Source organism: Mustela erminea, chromosome 21, assembly GCF_009829155.1.
Source record: "Mustela erminea isolate mMusErm1 chromosome 21, mMusErm1.Pri, whole genome shotgun sequence".
Lineage (NCBI taxonomy): Eukaryota > Metazoa > Chordata > Mammalia > Carnivora > Mustelidae > Mustela > Mustela erminea.
The window spans coordinates 25,495,757-25,512,086 of NC_045634.1; the positions used below are offsets into that span (position 1 = coordinate 25,495,757).

A 16,330-nucleotide genomic window follows, 5' to 3' on the forward strand; every position below is an offset into this window, starting at 1 on the left:
ATAATACCTAGTCTGATCTTTTTTTTCCCCTGCTATAGACAAAAAGTAGAATCTAAAATTTTTAAGGAAGCCATCAGAAAATTTCATTCTAATATGAAAGAAGAAGTCATCAAAACGGTAAGTTCGTTGACATCAATTTGTCGGTCTCCGTGTGTACGCTCTTCCTGCGGCAGCGGACGGTTGTCCTAGAAAAGATCTCATGTGCTGGTGACGTGGTAAAGAGCTCATTAGACCTGTTCCTGTTTCACAGGTTGTTTTTAAACTAAATGCAATAGATCTTGAGTTAATAAACATTTTAATTTTGGAAAATGCACACAAATATTTTTCCTTTTGTGCAGCTTAAAGAAGTCCAGATGTCAAACACTCTGACAAGGAAGAACACGAAGGTAAGCCACGTGCGTGTGATGAGCTGCGACAGTCACGTGGGCCCCTGAGCCGTGCAGCGCTAAGTAACGCCCTTGACTCTGGCTTTCAGGACCTTTGCTTTGTCGAGGTTTTTTTTTTTTTTTAAAGTCAGGATTTTATCTGGTTGGTCTTGCGGTTGTGGACTATTAATACCAATGCACGCGAAGGGATGGGGACCCCAGCCAGCCTAAGGCAGCCTTCAAGGCCCAAATACGACTTCCATGGTATTAACTGTTACTAATTATTAAGTAATACATATTTATTGCTTTTGTGGCTGTCAGAGAATAAAACCTTTTAGCATAAAGAACTGTTCCAGTCTCAAGTCAAGGGACAGCCTGGGAAGAATTCTGTGGTAAGGGTTCAGCGACCTCATTTCTTGTCCTGGTTCTTCTACTTCAGTGTTGTCCCACCTTAGAAACTCTGTACCACGAGGATATTGAGGAGAAACAAGTCAGGGAGCCCCGGGCCTTACTTGCCCATCGGTGTGTGTGTGTGACCAGATGACCTCTGAGCTCCACGCTTACGTGAATCCAGGACTGGAAGAGTGGCTCCCCCTTCACATTTATAATAGAAATGGAGTTGAAGCGCATATACTTTTGTTTCCACGATTTATAGACCTTTGCTGGGTTTTTCTCCTTCCGTTTCATTGTCCTGCTGGTCAGCTCTGCATTCCTTGCAAGGGAACAGTCTGACTGTCCAGTGTCCCTAAAAGGGACAGCTGAAATAATAATCTGTAATATATAAATAATCTCTTTAAAACACAGATTGGATTTGGGCAGTCTCCTGCATCAGCATTTTCCTGGTGTACCTACATAAAATCCCAACTCCTTACTGGATGGCTCGTGGGGTCTGAAAGGTCTGGCCCCTGCTTCCCCTTTAGAGTTGTCTTGGAGTAAATGCCCCTGCGGTCTCTTTCCCCCTCCATCTCTAACACCTGGTACGGGGTCACTAGCAGTGCTGGAATATTTAGGGAGTTATTTTAACAAATTGTTGTCTTGCTTTAGATTATTTCAGATATTGAAAAGAAAAGGCAGCGTTTGCTTGAACTCCAGGATGAACTGCTTCGGTAAGATAATGTCTTATCTAAGCTCCTCTAAGAACTTACCTGAAGGGAAGTGATTACAGTACAGTGGGGGTGGGGGGAGGGGCCACCGCTGAGGTCTGTATTGTCCTGCGATCCCAGGTGTTCTTGGTGTCTGGAAGCTCAGTGAAGGTGGTCGTGCTGCGGAGCTGGAGCTTTTGGCAAAAGAGAGTTCGGCACGGATCTGTCTGCGGTCAGATCTGACCCCGGCCCATGAGGCAGCCCACGTAGAGATTTAGTGTGCAGACTCTGGGACTGGATACCTGGGTTCAAACCCAGGTTCAGCTACTTACCGGCTGTGCCCCCTTGGGTCGGGCTGCTGACCTTCCCAGGGCTAGTTCCTCTTCAGTAAAGGAGCACGATACCCACCCCTCCCAGGGCGCTGGGAGGGCTAAATGACTAAACATGCAGAGTGCTTCACGGTGACACCAGTCAGCTGGTGCCGTGTGTGTTACCGGTTCTTGTTACTGTGATCGCTGACGTGGTGCTTGTGTGATGTGAACAGGCCCCCGTGTGCGGGGTCTAGGACCCTGGGACCCCGCGGTGGGATCGCCTGCACGCAGGGCTCAGGAGGCCTTCCATGCGGCCAGGACAACTGGCTGAATGGGTCCTAGAGCAGCAGAAGGAGCAGCAGTCAGGTCCACTCTGTGCTCTGAAGAGTGTTGCAAAACAGGGTGAGAAAGTGGCATGATCAGAAAAGAACACCTGTAATTCCAGTGCCGAGTCTGAGACAGGAATGCCAGAGAGGTTTGGGAGAGGGTCCAGCGCGTTGGCTCCCCTGTCCCGCCTGGGCCAGTGCCGGACTGGGGAAAAGTTTCCAGGGGCTCAGGCCCAAAGGAAACCACATTTGAACAAGCTTCCTTGGTGCGCTGGGCACTGGTCTGCAGGCTTCAGATATTTGCTTGTTAACCCATCTCCCAGGATTATGGGGATATGATGTCTGTTTAATAAGAAAAAGACATTTTAGTTAAAGACCAGCCTCTTGGTTCCTTTTTGACATTGAAAAGTATATCTTGAAAAGGCCTAGAAAGAAAAACGCAGTGTCTGGTTATTCTGAATTGACAGGTGGAAAGGCTCTGGCTTGGGGGAGAGGTGCCTACCAACAGTCCCGCCCGAGGAAGTGGGGGGCCAGGATCTCATGTCGCAGACTGAGTGCCAGCCCTGTGCCCCTGACCACAGCCCTTTTCTTTCCATAATGCTGCATTTGTTCAACAGACACAACTGTTAAAAGGACTCTTCTAAAAATTGTATTAGAGGACAGCTGCTTTTTGTCTTTAAGAGAATAAAAAATTGGTAGCCTTTTCCTTTTGTCCATAAAATTCAAGCCCTCCCTTTTTATGTTACAGGTAAGAAACTAAGACAGAGAGAAAGTAGTTGAAAGTAGTTTACCCGTGCATTTTTCATCCAGGCACTCGGATAATTTTTCCACGGGTTGTACTTGACCTTGGCAGATGAGCAGAGGGAAGGCCTTTGGTCTGCGCTTTCGCTGTTGCCCTGTAGCATGAGAGCCCCTGGCCGAGGCCAGGAGGAGTAAACCACAGCTCCCTCAAAGGGACCGGATGGGCTGTGGGATGTACAAGGCATCTTCTGTGGGTTTCATTTCCAATTCCTCACTGTGTATCGTATTTCAGGGTTTTGTCTATATTTTAAATTGAAACCTAGACCCTGTCACACATAATTTCAGAACTGAAGATTCTTTAAAGACCTAGTCCCCCGCCCCTGCATGGTCCTGCCTCAGTGGACCTGGCCCTCAGCCTCCTACCCCCTTGGCTGATCCACTTGGCCGCGGGCGTTCATTTGGGGGAAACGGTCTTGTCGTCGTTTGCAGGTTAGAGCCACAGCAGAAACAACTACAAGTCAGACATGACGAACTTAAGGAGAGAAAATCTTCCCTGAGGAATGCGGCGTGTTTCTTATCTAACCTAAGACAGCTTCATCAAGATTACTCAGATATTCGAGAAAAAGAACCTCATGTAAAAGAAACGGTAACTTCAATTTTTATTTTTCACTGTGATTCAGAAGATCAGGGCACCTGCACAGTGGAGTACTTCGGCAGGAGCTTGGGGGAGAGGGAAAGGGGGGTGCTTTACAGTCCCCCAAACAGCATCCCTGTGATCATCACCTCTTTGGCTACTTCAGGCTAGAGGAATAGAGAACAATCTAGAAATGCTGATTTTATCAAAGAGAAATGGCTGCACATAAGCCGTCATCCCCCATGCATGGTAGGTCTAATTTTAGAAGTCGGGAAACATGAGAGGGACCTAGAGTAGGGAAAGGCGTATGTTATTTTTATAAAACTTGTTGCTTCTGGATTTTTGCTGTAGATGTTGCTGCTGTTACAAGGACCAGCTCAGATCAATAGAAATTTAAATTACAGGGAAAAAAATCCAAATATAATCTTATATAAAATGTAAATACATATCTTATGGTCATACTTGTGTTCTTCACTTCCAAGTTCAATTTTAAGTTTTTACACTGATTTAAAAGCCTTCAGTTTGTATATTAGATCTGAAAGTAAAATGCTTTTAATGTTTTCTGTGACAGTACCCACTAGTCTACAGTTTGCTTGAGCTGGGGATTTGGTTACTCACTTGGAGATGATCATAGTGCTGCTTGAATTTGAACATAACTTTGGTGGAAACAGAGACATGAGGACTTGACTTTGTTCAGAATACCCTAGTCTTTCTAGCGTGTCCTTCGCATGCCCGTAGGCCTTCTGTGCTCACTTGTAGTGTCTCTTTTCCTTTGTGGAAAGAAGGTATTGGGAATCTGTCTTCTTTCCTAAACTAGACCTCTAACCCCAAATGTTAGTCCTACCCCTCACACCTCCCTGAGAGCGCATGTCCCATGGCAGCTTGAATACATTAGACTCTCAAATATCTGTTTGAAATTCATGGTACTAGGGTAGGGTATAGTCTAGAAGAATTAATTATGTGGACGGAAGTCACAGTTGCACAGCTTTTCCATGCAAAGCTGTTCTTTTCATTACTAAAGAAAACACCTTGAAAAAATGAAATTAAACAGTTAACCTAAGTATGAGCAAATTCTGTAGGGGGAATGTAGTCCATCATCCCCGGATCTAGTTTACGACATGAAGCTTGGCTTTGTTATTTCAAAATCATGAGTTGGGTTTTGATTTCTTTTTTTCTTTTCTTTTCTTTTTTTTTAAGATTTTATTTATTTATTTGACAGAGAGAAATCACAAGTAGATGGAGAGGCAGGCAGAGAGAGAGAGAGAGAGAGAGGGAAGCAGGCTCCCTGCCGAGCAGAGAGCCCGATGCGGGACTCGATCCCAGGACCCTGAGATCATGACCTGAGCTGAAGGCAGCAGCTTAACCCACTGAGCCACCCAGGCGCCCCGGGTTTTGATTTCTATTTTATGTTGGGTTTGTATTCTAATTTTGTCTTTAGACTTCCCCATACATTTTTCCTCGTGAACTTAGATGGGCCTGGTTTTCGTCTTCCATTAGTTCTTCCGGTAAAAGTTAATCTGCCTTACAGTTTTCTGGGTTTAAAATAGGCATGAGGTCGGCAGACTTGCCCAAACCAAGTCTCGATCTGTATGAGGAATGATTTTGTTTTAAATAATTTAAATGCCACAGTTCTTGGAACCAACTGGTCATCTGGGAGATCAGTCTCAGCTTTCTAGAGCAGTTTCCTCGTAACCTTTTTTTTTTTAAAAGATTTTATTTATTTATTTGACAGAGAGAGAGATCACAAGTAGGCAGAGAGGCAGGCAGAGAGGAGGAAGCAGGCTCCCTGCTGAGCAGAGAGCCCGATGCGGGACTCGATCCCAGGACCCTGAGATCATGACCTGAGCCGAAGGCAGCGGCCTAACCCACTGAGCCACCCAGGCGCCCCTCCTTGTAACCTTTTTAATTGTGCCCTAAGGAAAAGGGTTAAACCAATTTTTAAAAATGATCCTAACTTAAAAAATGAAAGTTTATGAAAAGCTCCATTTAGCAGTGAGCTGTATAACAGATACGGTTAAAGAAGTTTTTTAGGCATGTTAATCAAAATACGATTTTCCTTCAACAGTATGATTCATCCAGCCTTCCAGCTCTGTTAGTCAAAGCGAAAACCCTTCTGGGAGCTGAAAACCACCTACAAAATATCAACCATCAATTAGAGAAGCTCCTTGACCAGAAAGGTGACCAATCTACTGAAATGTGACTCTGTAAAGACTAGTCCCCTGCGCTTGCCTATTCCCTTCTGATATTATACTTTTGTAAATAAAAATTCTTTGAGAAGTGAAATTTGTCTACTTGTTCAGGCTGGCGTTTCACCAGAATTTAGTTTTACTTTGTTCATAGTTATTTGGTTTGAATGACCATGTTAGGTGGCAAGTTTGAGTGTATAAGTGGTTTTAGAGGCCAGATTCCAGACACCAGCCAATCAGACTCTGACCTAGAAGAGCTCTAACCGGAAGTGGCAGAGGGAGGAGTTCCAAGACGGGGCAGAAGGACCCCGAACTCACCGCATCTCTAGACACCCATGGAGCAGTTCCTCCTGAAGAACACCGAGGCCTGACAAACCGCTGCTCACTGATGCCAGGAGCCTGACCCAGCCCCAAGGAGAGAGAGAGGTAAGAGGCAGACATGGGGTGATAATGGGAACCCCAGCCCTGAAGCGCTGGCCCATGAGTCGCCAGCCCTGGGGCACAGCAACTCCCCTGCCCCCGAAACAAAACATCAGTTTGAAGGACAGAGAGACTTGTAAGTGAAGGAAACCCATGCACTAACCTTAGAACATCTACCATGCTGTAGGGAACTGGTGGAACCCTCTGGGGCTCAAGAGGCTGAAGAGCACTGTTGTTCATTTACCCCTCCGCCAAGAGCCTGGCTGGAGCAGGGTCTGGGTCCCCTAACCATTCCTCTAGGCCTGGCCCCTTGAGCCCTGGGCCTCTAGGCCATGGCATCTGCAGGGCGAGAGAGGTCCAGCTGTCCTCCCAGCACTGACCCCCCCCCCAACCCGTGTGCACCCCAGCTGCAGCCATGCCACAGAGCGGTGTTAGTGCCGAGCGCACCAGGACCCTCTGGCCTGGGCCCACGGCAGCCGTCTGGCCCCGGCACCCCGTCTCCAGCAGAGAGGACCCTGGGACTGCCGGGGCCCAGGCTAGCCCAGCTATCCCACCAAGGACTAGAAGGGATTATCATTTTAAACTAGACTGTTACATAGGTCAGTACATATGAACCTCGTGATAACCAAAACCCTAAAACAGACAAAGTGAAAGGAACCCAAACACTACAGAAAACCATCAAACCACAAGGGAAGAGACCAAGAGAAGAAAGGTACAGAGAACAACAAAAGCAACCAGAAAATGGTTAACAAAATGGCATTTTGATATGCTTCAATCATATGACACAGCGTAGCTAAATGGATTTAAAAACTGACGCATCTATATGCTGCCTACAACATAGACTTCAGACTAGACACAGTCAGTGAAGAAAGGGGAAAAGATACTCCATGCAAATGGAATGGAAAAAAAAGCTGGAGTAGCCATACTTAGACCTTAAAACAGAGACTACCAAAGGACAGAGAAGAGCATTACATTATGGTCAGGGGTCAATACAAGAAGAGGACAGAGCATTAGTAAATATCTATGTACCCAACACAAGAACACCTACACACAAAGCAGATATTAACAGACATAAGTGGAGAAACTAACAATACAATAATAACATGGAACTTTAATACCCCCACTAAATCAGTGTTATCCAGACAAAAAATCAATAAGGGAAACTTGACCTTAAACAACACATTAAACCAGAGGGACTTAACATATACAGACCATTCCATCACCAACTATAGAATACACATTCATTTCAAGGGCACATGGAGTATTCTCCAAGAAAGAGCACATGTCTGAAATTCAGGCAAACTGGAAAAAATACAAACGTGCAAAAGCAGCAGCACGCTATTGAACAACCAGTGGGTCAATGAAGAAACCAAAGATGAAACTGAAAAATACTGAGAGAAAATGGAAACAACTTTCCAGACTCTAGGGGACACCGCAACAGCAGTTCTCAGAGGGAAGTTCATAGTGATATAGGCTTACCTCAAAAAGCAAGAAAATAAAAAATCTTTATGCTTAAAGGAGCTAGGAAAAGAAGATTGAACAAAGCCCAAAGTTAGCAGAAGGAAGGAATTAATAAACATCAGAGGGTAAATAAGTGGAGAATTAAAAAAAAAATAGAAAATATCGTGAAACTAAAAGCTGGTTCTTTGAAAAGACAAAATCGGTAAATCTCTAACCAGATTCATTAAAAAGAGAAGGGCACCAATAAAGTCAGCAATGGCTGACACCACAGAAATTCAAACAACCATGAGATTACTGCGAACAATTATACATTAACAAAATGGTCAACCTAGAAGAAATGGATAAATACATTATACATAGATATGGATAATGGATGAATACAAATATATAGCCTAAGACTGAATCACTAATAGAAAATCTGAATAGACTAATTACGAGTAATGAAATGGAATCAGTCATTTTTTTTTTTTAAAGATTTTATTTATTTATTTGACAGAGATCACAAGTAGATGGAGAGGCAGACAGAGAGAGAGAGAGGAGGAAGCAGGCTCCCTGCTGAGCAGAGAGCCCGATGTGGGACTCGATCCCAGGATCCTGAGATCATGACCTGAGCCGAAGGCAGCGGCTTAACCCACTGAGCCACCCAGGCGCCCTGGAATCAGTCATTTAACAGCTAAAACAAAAGTCCAAGAGCAGGTGGTCTCACAGGTAAATTGTACCCAACATTTAAAGAAGAGGTAGTATCTATTCTCAAATTATTCCAAAATACTGAAGAGGAAAGAATGCTTCCAAATTCATTTTACAAGGCCAGCATAACTGATAACCAACACCAGACAAAGACATCACAAAATTACAGGGCCGTGAGCATAAGCCCAATGTTGAGCTCCATGCTGGGCGTGGAGCCTGCTTAAGATTCTCTCTCCCTCTCCCTCAGCCCTTACCCCTGCCCATATATATGCTTTTTTTTTTTTTTTAAGAGGACCAATCTCTTTAGCAAGGGCAATAAAAGCTGAAGTAAACAAATGGGATTATATCAAACTTAAAATGCTTCAGCACAGTAAAGGAAACAATAAAATGAAAAGGCAACCTATGGAAAGGGAAAAGATATCTGTAAATCATACATCCAATAAGAGGTTAATATCAACAATATATAAAAACTTATACAATATAAAAAAATTTTTAAATGGGCAGAGAGAACTTGAATAGACATTTTTCCAAAGAAGATAAACACAGACAAAAGATGTATGAAAAGATGGCTCAGGACCACTAGTCACCAGAGAAGCACCAATCAAAACCATAATGAAGGGGCACCTGGCTGGCTTAGTGGGTCACGTGTCTGCCTTCAGCTCAGGTCTGGGATCGAGCCCTGAGTCTGTTTCTCCCTTTCCCTCTGGCCCTCCACCCCACTCATGTGCATGCTCTCCTTCTTTTCTCTCTCTCAAATAAATAAAATCTTTAAAAAAAAAAAAAAAAAGTATCACACCTCACACCCATCAGATTGCTATTATCAAAAAGATAAGAAATAGGGCACCTGGGTGGCTCAGTGGGTTAAGCCGCTGCCTTCGGCTCAGGTCATGATCTCAGGGTCCTGGGATCGAGTCCCGCATCGGGCTCTCTGCTCGGCAGGGAGCCTGCTTCCTTCCCTTCCTCTCTCTCTGCCTGCCTCTCTGCCTACTTGTGATCTCTCGCTGTCAAATAAATAAATAAAATCTTTAAAAAAAAAAAAAAAAAGATAAGAAATAACCAGTGTTGGTGAGGAGAGAGAGAGAGAGAGAGAGAAGGCAACCTCGTGCACTGTAAGTTGGTGCAGCCACCATGGAAATGGTATGGAGGTTCCTCAAAAACTCAGAAACACCGTTCGATCCAATAACTTCACTTCCTCTGGGTATTTATCTGAAGAAAATGAACACAGTAATTCAAAGGAATGTATCATACCTATGTTTATTGCAGCATTATTATTCCTTGAAGCAGCCAAGATACGGAAGCAACCTAAGTGTCCACTGATAATGAATAAAGAAAATGAGGAGTATTATACAAACACACAGGAATATTTCTCAGCTGTAAAAAAAATCAAAACCTGGCATTTGTAACCACATGGATGGAACTAGAGTGTATTATGCTGAGTGAAATAAGTCAAAGACAAATGCCATATGATTATACTTAGATGTGGAATCTAGAAAACCAAACAGAGACAGACTCCAAAATATAAGAAATTATTGGTTACCAGAGGGAGAAGCGGTTCAGGGGGGTAAAATAGGTAAAGATGAGTAAGAGGTACAAAGTTCCAGTTATAAATAAGTAAATATATTAAGGATGTAATATGCGGTATAGGGAATATGCAGTCAGTAATATGTAATAACTTTGTGTGAGGACAGATGGTAACTAGAGTTATGGGAATCATTTTGTAATGTATAAAGATGCCGAATCAGGATATACACCTGAATAGGATACTGTATGTCAATTACAATTCAGGTAAAAATTTTTAAATAAGATTAAGAGTTTTAACCCATCAATAGACCTGCAAAACGAAGCTGATATGAACATAGACCAACTCTGGTCAATTAGTAAGATTTCTAATTTTGAAGAAAACTGGCTTACTTCAGTAAAAACCAGGAATTGAGAAGCAAAAAAACTTGGTTTTCATTAACAGGTTAAATAAGGCTTAGGTCACTAAATCGTCGTCAGGCCCCATCACGGCCAGTTACCTAAGAGCCCAAGGTTAAGGAGCTACTCTCGTAATACCTGCACGATGAGCTCATCGGGAATGTCCTCCTCCCCACCGCAGTAACCGAGGAGCCCGCTCTCTGCGGCTTCGGCTAGTTCAGCATCTTCAGTAGCTTCCACAAAGTCAGTCTCGTCAAGGCCATCGTCCCAGTCGGCGTCGGAAACGGCACCTTCTGACGACAGGCCCGATGGTGGCTTCTGAGCACTTCCGGTGTCACTGTTCATTGTTTCAGCTGCTGTGAACTCTTCTTCCTTCAGTTTGGAAGGGGAAGGTAGTGGAGAGTGGGAGAGGGAGAGGACACAGGTCAGTCACGGAGACTATGCGATGCTCTCACTCTACGGCCAGTCTAGGTTAAGCTAAGGTATTAGGCAGAAGACCAGTTCTTGAACAGACTCTAAAATAAATATGCTGGCTGACAGTGTCGCCAATACAGTCGCCATGGGAATGAGTGAATTCAAATGTAGCTGCCACTGTAGCTCAGACACTCGAAACTCTAAATTTGGAACCGCTTCCCCCCACCCCCCGGCCTGGTTCCTCTGGTACATTCTTTTCAGTATACACAGATGGGGCTAGAGAGATGGCAGACTGAATTTTTTAACAAGCAGACAGTCCAGCTGAAGGTGAACTGGAAAATCTATCGGCTATCTTAAAAGACTGATTTTCCTATTTATAAAGTATTTTAAGAATTAACATGAATTTAAAAAACTTTAAACAGTTGAGACAAATGTCAAGACAGGAGTATGGATGTGTGTATTAGATAACAGTAGTGTACAACATTAAATTTCCTGAATTTAGGAATTTTACCGCACTCATTTAAGAATATCCTTAACCTAAATATCTCTAGTTACAAGCTTAAACATGAAGAAATGTAGGGTTGATGGCTGCAAATTCCTCTCAAGAGATTTGGTATGGACTGAATGTGTTACCCTCAATTCCCAAGCTGAAATGCTAACCCCCAACGCCATGGTATTAGGAGGGAGGCCTTTGGGAGAGGTGACTAGGTCTTGAGGATGTGGCCCTCATGACTGGAATTAGTAACCTTATAAAAGGGACCCCAGAGCGCTCCTTCATCCCTGTGACAGGGAGGGCCTGGCAAGAAGATGGCTACGACCCGGAGAGCCGACCAGACGCCAAATCGGCCAGCACCCTCAGCTCAGACTTCCAGCCTCCAGAACTGTGAGAAAGCACCTTCTTGGTTTACAAGCCACCCCACCGGCCGTGCTGCGTTATAGCAGCCTGAATGGACTAAGACAAACAGTCCTCCAAAATAACAGCGTGCGCCCGAACAGCAGAGGGAGAACACAAACGTGGCCAAGTGTTAGTGATGGCAAATCCAGGTGAAGGGGGGCTCCCTGTCGTTGGGCAACATTGCTACAGCGGGGGGGGGGGGGGGGAAGAAATGTTTAAAAAACTAAGAGGATGAATGCAACAGAGAACCAGGTAACTAACGCTGATCGGTAATTCATTTTAAAATACTAAAAGCAAAAAAGCCAGGGGAAGCAGAAAGGACAGAATATAAACCGTTAAAATGATGTGATAGGTACATGGGTATTCAGTAAGCTGTTCTTTTATTAATTTTCTATTGCAAATAATAATAAAAAAAATTCTGTCCAAGCAGTGGTAATACGATGTACCAAAGCTACTTTCAACTTGGCATTTTTGAGGTATTACTGGATAAGCAGAAAAGTAATTTTTAAAAATCCACTGAAAACACAAACGTTCCTCAAAATAACTCTCTGAACATAAGGATGACATACACCTCCTCCTCTTGGAGGCAAAGTTTATTTTTACAAATTAATTTTCTCTTGGTTATTTCAAGAACACTTTTTAACCTAACAGTTTACCAGGGAATCTGGCTATCAGCTATGTTGGTCCTGCTCCTACCATGTCTATGTTAGTTGTATGAATTTGTGCTGGAGACATTTTTTAGTCAAATTAAATAGGCAGCAGATCATTACTCAGAACGTCAACTGAGCTCACTTAATCTGCATGTAGCAGGAAACTTTTATTCTAACCAGAACACCAGAAAGGAAGAGGGTGACAGAGGTGGGGAAGAGGAACACTAAAATGTTCAATCTGGAAAATAACATGATCAAAGAGTTAATAAAACGTTCTCATTAGGGGCGCATGGGTGGCTCAGTGGGTTAAGCCTCTGCCTTCGGCTCAGGTCATGATCTCAGGGTCCTGGGATCGAGTCCCGCATTGGGCTCTCTGCTGAGCAGGGAGCCTTCTTCTCCCTCTCTCTCTGCCTGCCTCTCTGCCTACTTGTGATCTCTGTCAAATAAATAAATAAAATCTATAAAAAAAATTTGTGAAACCTTATGTCCTACCATTTTTATGGATACCAACTGGTAATATGTACTTATGAAAACAAATTAGGAAAAAAGGTCTATAAAGTAGGGTGCATACTGTGACTCTGAAAATATATATGTGCGCATACATCAACAGAAATTCTGGAAGATATCTGCCAAAGCACATCAGTTATCCCTGACTGGTCAAATTCTAGGCAAGGAGGAGTTTATCCCTGTTGGCTTTTCATGTATCTTCTAATTTTTTCTCACAATGAGTGTGAATGATTTGGGGAAATAAAAGTTTTTAAAAGGACAAAGTCAATTTGGCCATCTGGTCATTTCTACCAAAATTTAAAATGTACACACCCTTTGACATAATTCTACTTCTAGCAATTCTACCTACAGACAGAGTTGCTGAAATAAACACAAAGATTAGTATTTTGATCTTCCTAAAGCCAAGAGTGAGAGACTGTCCCTGGCTGGGCGCGGTCCAACAGGTGGGTGTGCACACCGAGCGCAGCAGAGGAAGCCCGCGGGCACGCACGAGTGGGTGCGTGCAGACGCCGGCCCAGTCACCGGGGCACACTCCTCTGTGACAACACGTCCTGAGGACATGGCGCACAGCTCAGTTATACTGTTGTACCGAGAACAGGATAGGAATGAGAGAGAACCTCAAACCTGTGCTCACCTCTTTGAGAAGATACAGGAGACTCACTTCGGCAGGTAACGGAAAACCTGGACAAGAAACCAGTTTCACTCTTCCATGTAGCTGTGCACTTCCCACTTGGTACATATGTAAAAATTAGTCACTCACAGTCTGATCTGAAGTTTTCTGCTTTACAGACAGGGTCATGACATTTCTGATACCAAACTTCATTTTTCAGATCAACCAAAATCCTTTACGTTGGGGAAAAAGAAAGGGGAGAAAAAGTTACTACTTAATCCCCAGGCTGGATGGATAATGAAGTTCATCTACATGCCGCTTACCAGAGACGAGCCTACGCCTTCAAGATGGAGACCAGGTAAGAAGTAAAGGGATGGAAATAAATACGCACCAACCCAAAGAAAACTCTGGATGTTAAAAATAACACCCCAAGTGGACTTTAGGGCAAAATAACACACATCGACGAAAGTTCTTCCCAAGAAGACCTAGTGCCCGACCTGTTCCCGCCACCTACGACGGCTTCAAAATGAATGAGCAAAACTGACAGGACTCCAAGGATAAACCGTGTACCATAAATCAAGATTTTAAAAAACATTCTTTTAGTAATTGATACAAATAATCACAAAAAATTCAGTGAGGGTACAGAAAATGTGAATGACCTACAAAGCATTTTTTAATAAAATTAAAAGCAATTAACACGTTTGCTATAATAGGCTTATAGGAACACTGCCTCAGATCATTAGAAGTTCTTTACAATCACATATAAAACAATTATAAAAACTGAGTGTGCTAGGGTACCAGGTCCGTTTCATTAAATTTAAAAGTATTCACACAACACAACTCTGACCACAAAGCAAATTGTTTAGAAATAAGTAACAGTGGGGCACCTGGCTGGCTCAATCAGCTAAGTATCAGGCTCTTGGTATTGGCCTGGATCATGATCTCAGGGTCCTGGGATCAAGCCCTGCATCGGGCTCCGTTCTGCACAGTTTGCTTGTCCCTCTCCTCTGCCATGTCCCCACCCTCTCTTCCCCCCCCCCTTGTGCACTCACCTTCTCTTTCTCTCAAATAAATAAAATCTTTTTTAAAAAAGTAACAAAAATAGCTAAAAAATAGCTAAACCCATAACTTGGAAACTGAAGCATTTCTAAATAATCAATTACTCAAAAATCATGATGGAAATTAGAAAATGAATGGAATTGAAAATACATAGTAAAATATGGGATACAGAGCTAAAATGAGATTTGGAGAGAAATTTAGAATCCTAAAAGCATCATTCACAAAAAAAGAATGGCTAAAGACCAATATGTAACTAACTTGGGAAATGAAAAATAGATCTAATAAAATAAAGGGCGGGAAGTAATAAGCAAGATTTTAAATCAACAAGGCCAAAATGTGAAAACTAATACAATCCTTTCCAAGCTTGATCAAAATTAAATTAGCTAGACACAAATGTTACCAGAAATTAAGTGCAGATGTAACTACAAATCATAAGATATTAAACATTTAAGAACATTAAGAACAATTTCTGCCAGTAACATTAAAAATTTTGGTAAAATAAACAAAGTACTAGATAAAAAGATACCAAACTAAGCACACCTAACAAGTTTCAGAAAGCCTGGACCATCCTCATAAAGACCCCAGGGCTGCAGTCCCCTGGCTGTACACCAGACTGTCTCCAGGCCATGAAGAGTATCTGCATCCTTCTAGAGAAACACGGCGATACTGGTCGTCTGTCAGGCACCCCACATTCTACTTGCCTAGCGTTCCCAGCTTCCATATTGTAACAGCTTTCATGCCTTTCAGTGATGGCCTGTCTTTGCTGAGCTGAGGTTTTTGGTCGTGACTATGATAACAAGGACCATAATCGGGGCGCCTGGGTGGCTCAGTCTGTTAAGCATCTGCCTTTGCCTTGGGTCATGATCCCAGAGTCCTGGGATCGAGCTCCGCATCAGGCTCCCTGCTTGGTGAAGAGTCTGCTTCTCCCTCTGTCTCTCCCCCCTGCTTATTCTCTCCCTCTCTTGCTCTCAAATAAATACAATCTTAAAAAAAAAGAAAAAGAAAAAAAATTCATAGGGCTTTAAGAAAACAAAAAACCAAGGGCCATAACCGTCAATGTGGAATAAGAGAGAACTGGGGTGGCAGCGTCCACTAACTCCAAGGTTTGAGAGATTATGCAGTGCTCAGAAGGACACACACCCCACTAATAAGTATTTTTATGTAAGAATGAGTTCAAGGACGCAAACCTTAGTTACAAACCTTCAGTGATGAGGAAGTCATGGGGATATGATGGTGACACAGAGCTCATAGCACGGGACCGCCTCTGGATTCCTTGAATCTTAGAACGTATTCGTCAGCCCGACCTCGGGTCAGACTGCTGTTTCCTGTTAGTGTGGTTTGATCATCCAATGTCATATTCATTAGGGATCCGGTAAATTCAGATGAAAACCACAGTGTCCTCTTATACAACCAGATCAGCCAAACAGAGATTTTTAATATACCTTGGTGAGATTATGGAACAGCAGAAAATATCTGAAAACACTGCTGGCGGGAGAATTAGCTGGCCATTTGGGAAAATTACGTACGTAGTCATGTGAAATCTGGGCATACTCTATCGCACATGAATTCTGCCTTCAGGCACGGACTTTGAGAAACTCTGGCACACGGGCCACAGGCAGGATGTACCTGAGCACCTGCAGCGGCGTCACTCAAGCCAGCGAGCCAGATGTCCAGAGGAGGGAAACAGACACGCACGTTCGTATTTCCATAACGGCACACCGCACCACAGTGGAAAAATAAGCAACGGCCGCATGTTGCTGTATGGACGAACGCCACGAACTCAGTGTTGACCAAAAAGCAATTCTGAGGACGCAGTTTACACAAGATTCAGACACACGGAAAACAAAACAATCTATTGCTTGGAAATATAAGTATGTATGGGGGGAAAAAAACATTTAAAGAAAGCAAGGGCAAGATGAACACAAAACCCAGGACAAGAGTTATTATTATCTCAGGTGGTCGGAGGAAAGGAGGAAACTGGGGTTGGTCCCACAGAGCGCTTCTGAGGTTTGGTCAAGTTCCATTTCTCACGGTGGGTGGCAGACAGGACACGTGATCATTTCAG

General features: G+C 43.4%; 2 protein-coding genes across 8 annotated transcripts in view; one reads left to right on the forward strand and one right to left on the reverse strand.

The window, feature by feature from the left end:
* CENPU (centromere protein U) overlaps window positions 1-5,742 on the forward strand; it is a 34,226-nt gene extending 28,484 nt beyond the window's left edge. For all 3 annotated transcript variants that reach the window (XM_032328943.1, XM_032328945.1, XM_032328944.1), the window contains 5 exons: window positions 39-117; window positions 339-386; window positions 1,410-1,471; window positions 3,315-3,471; window positions 5,525-5,742. In XM_032328943.1, the coding sequence (XP_032184834.1) occupies window positions 39-117; window positions 339-386; window positions 1,410-1,471; window positions 3,315-3,471; window positions 5,525-5,659 (481 nt within the window). In that variant the 3' untranslated portion in view covers window positions 5,660-5,742. The remainder of the gene's footprint in view (window positions 1-38; window positions 118-338; window positions 387-1,409; window positions 1,472-3,314; window positions 3,472-5,524) is intronic.
* Window positions 492-16,330, reverse strand: part of PRIMPOL (primase and DNA directed polymerase) — a 59,048-nt gene continuing 43,209 nt past the window's right edge. For 2 of the 5 annotated variants that reach the window (XM_032328942.1, XM_032328941.1), the window contains exons 14-16: window positions 13,357-13,439; window positions 13,231-13,277; window positions 10,160-10,502 (exon numbers count right to left, since the gene is read on the reverse strand). In XM_032328942.1, the coding sequence (XP_032184833.1) occupies window positions 10,254-10,502; window positions 13,231-13,277; window positions 13,357-13,439 (379 nt within the window). In that variant the 3' untranslated portion in view covers window positions 10,160-10,253. Of the gene's footprint in view, window positions 2,427-2,875; window positions 2,998-5,814; window positions 6,405-10,159; window positions 10,503-13,230; window positions 13,278-13,356; window positions 13,440-16,330 lie in introns of those variants that run through there. The other 3 variants (XM_032328939.1, XM_032328938.1, XM_032328940.1) reach the window with 3 other exon arrangements.